Genomic DNA, 2,851 nt, shown 5'->3' with positions numbered 1-2,851 from the left:
TTTATGATTTAAAGTTTAATCCGTGAAGAAGGGATCTCCTTTCCAGAGCAGCTGATCAACACAATAAGCCCCTCTGACTATTTTCCACTGCTTTATCAAACCGATCTCCTGTTTCCGTCTCTAATTTTAGAAACCCATCTTTGTAATCCCTGTTTTACCTGTCGATCAGTTCAGCTACCGCCTCCGATCCTCCCTGTTCAGCAGACAGAGCCGTGACGTCCGGCATCCCAACCCTTTCCAGGAAGCACAGGTCTGGATCGGCCCGCATGGCGTTGTATCGCTCATATCCTGTCAGGGGAGGCCGCCGTCAGTAAGACGTTCCTTTGAAATCACTAAAAGAGTTTAAAGGAAGGCTCACCGTGTTTGTGGACCCCTATGAGGAGCGATTTGTCGGCCTCGGCATCCCACCACATCACGGGAATCTCGATGTAGTCGATGTCGGGTAGCGACACGTCCAGTTTACTGCCGACGCACAAACAGTCAGCCGTCAAGTTTAGACTGATGAAAAGTGGGTGAAGAGCGGTTTGTCTGCAGCGTACCTGGCTGGTACCCCCTCCTGAGCCTGATTAGCGGCCTCACCCAGAACCTCCACCTTCAGGTAGTACAGCATCCGGACCCTCAGCAGAACCCTGGCAACAGAGAGGAAGATTCCAGGAATCCCAACATCGATGCATTCATGATGTCTGAGATTAATCGGAGTTCTAAAACCAACGTCAAACCAGAGGAACTCTTCGAGATTTTGAGTTTTAAAGACAAGAATTGATCTGGAACAGAATATTGTCATAAAATATTGTGTTTCAGCTTTTGATGTGACAGACATCAGGGAAGGTTATGGAGTCAGAAAGGGGTCAAAATGTTATGTGGGTCTATAAATCTTAGTTGAAACTGAAAGAATAAAAGTTGAAAGAGAAAAAAATATAAGTTGAAATTGAATGTCAAATTTTTATCTTATAATCTGAGAAACTAAAAAAGCAAACACAGAATAATAAGAATTAAATCTAAATTCTTTCCCTCGGCTTGAAAAAACTCATAATTCAATTCAGTATTTAATTACACTTTTTCTTTTTTTCCCCTTTCTTTTTTTATTGCCGTTTTAGATTTTAGATTGAAATCTCTTTCTTTCTGTTTATATTTCACACAGTGTACGCAGGTTTTAAGTGTTTTTTTTTTGTTTTTTTTACCCTTAATTTGGGCAGGCAAATAAGATGATTTCCCACTGGAATGAGTATTTCTATTATATGCATTTAAAATAAAACAATGCAATTGCTTTTTCTTATTTTAAATGTAAATTATCTTGTTTATTTGGTAAAGAATCTCACTAAACTAAATTCAAGAAATAAATGCAATTATTTTAAGAATAAAGGACTTAGTTGTTGCAGTGTACAGCAGACATTAATGATCTGGATCTTCCCTTTAGGTGTTTCATTAGAGCCTCTAAGAGAGCAGAGCCCTCCCCACACTGCAAACATGATGTAGAAATAAGTCAAACCTTTCTTAAATTAAATGTTTTTCCCCTTAATTTGAGCAGGTGAATAAGATGATCTGCCAATGGAAAGAGTATTTTTACTCTAAAAATAAGATAATTAGATAATATGCACTTGAAAACAGACAATGCAATTGTGTTTTCTTATTTTACATATAAATGTTCTTGTTCCATTGGCAAAGTGTATCGCTTACCTCCTCAATTCAAGAAATAAGGCACTTATTTTAAGAAAAAAGGAACTATTTTCATTTATATTTTTCTAGTGCAGCAGCATCTACACACAAAAACGATTTTGAAATAAGTAAAAAAGAAAAACTTAAATTTAGTGTATTTATCCTTAATTTGAGTAGGTAAACAATATGATTTGCCAATGGAATGAGTATTTTTAACCCTAACATAAGATAATTAGATAATATGCACTTGAAATAAGACAATGCAGGTTTTTTTTTATTTTAAATGTAAATTATTATTTTCCATTGGCAAGTGTCTCAATTACCTCCTCAATTCAAGAAAAAATGCACTTATTTTAAGAAAAAGGACTTATTTAGATTTGTGTATTTTTTGCAGTGCACTGACTTGTTGCAGTGCTGTTTGAGGTGTTTCTTGTAGCTCTCGTCCTGCAGCACCACCTCAGGGTTGCAGTGCACCAGCCAGTCGGCGTTTTTAACATCAGGAACATTCAGCTGGTTCTTCAGCTTTTTCCCCTTCCTTCCCCGAGGAACCGGAGCCGATAAACCTGCAAAAGCAAACAGTAAGTGTGACCCGAGCCGATAGGCTGCCAGGAAGTGGAGAGCGGAGAAAATCTAACCGGAGTGGTTGAGCAGCGCCTGGTCCTGTCCGTCCTTAGAAGGCGCGATCAGATCCCAGATGAAGCTCTTGATCTTGTCGTCACCTTTGTAGTGTTTCAGGCAGTAAACCAACAGAGCCCTGATGGATCAAAGCAGACACGTTCAGGTTTATCTGCAGGCCTCGTTTCCTTGTTTTCACTTATTCCAACTGCAGCTTCTCTCACCTGCAGATCACCTCCATGTCTCTCTCTGCCAGGTGCCACTTGAAGCGACCGTGGTTCAGAATGTCTTTCCAGCGACCCCACCTGGAGAGATGAGAGAAAAATCCTCTGAAGCGTCTAAACTCAGGGGAGCATCTCTGGATCTGTTTATCTTCATGAGGACTAATAGAGTTTCTCCCGCTGTAATAAACCTGTGTGATGCCGTAAGAGACGCACACTTAAACAAAATGGGGAACCACTTCATTTAAAGGAGCCAATCAAGTGAACGCTGATGGAAAAAAATCAAGCAGTGTTATGGGTGTAAATATCTATACATGAAATTATTAATTCACCTTTGAACTCCCTTCAAAGGCATAGAC

General features: G+C 39.5%; 1 protein-coding gene across 1 annotated transcript in view; it reads right to left on the bottom strand.

The window, feature by feature from the left end:
* The window catches only part of LOC107089782 (chromodomain-helicase-DNA-binding protein 6-like), a 59,611-nt gene that overhangs the window by 27,110 nt on the left and 29,650 nt on the right, over positions 1–2,851 (bottom strand). Inside the window, 6 exon segments of the mRNA XM_015382753.1 lie at positions 159–288; positions 359–462; positions 540–629; positions 2,060–2,219; positions 2,292–2,410; positions 2,496–2,674. Coding sequence (XP_015238239.1) covers positions 159–288; positions 359–462; positions 540–629; positions 2,060–2,219; positions 2,292–2,410; positions 2,496–2,674 — 782 coding nt within the window.

This window comes from Cyprinodon variegatus, unplaced genomic scaffold (assembly GCF_000732505.1).
Source record: "Cyprinodon variegatus isolate N-32 unplaced genomic scaffold, C_variegatus-1.0 Scaffold13, whole genome shotgun sequence".
Taxonomy (NCBI): domain Eukaryota; kingdom Metazoa; phylum Chordata; class Actinopteri; order Cyprinodontiformes; family Cyprinodontidae; genus Cyprinodon; species Cyprinodon variegatus.
The sequence above is the reverse complement of the archived record's forward strand: the minus strand, read 5'-3'. Positions and strand labels throughout refer to the sequence as shown.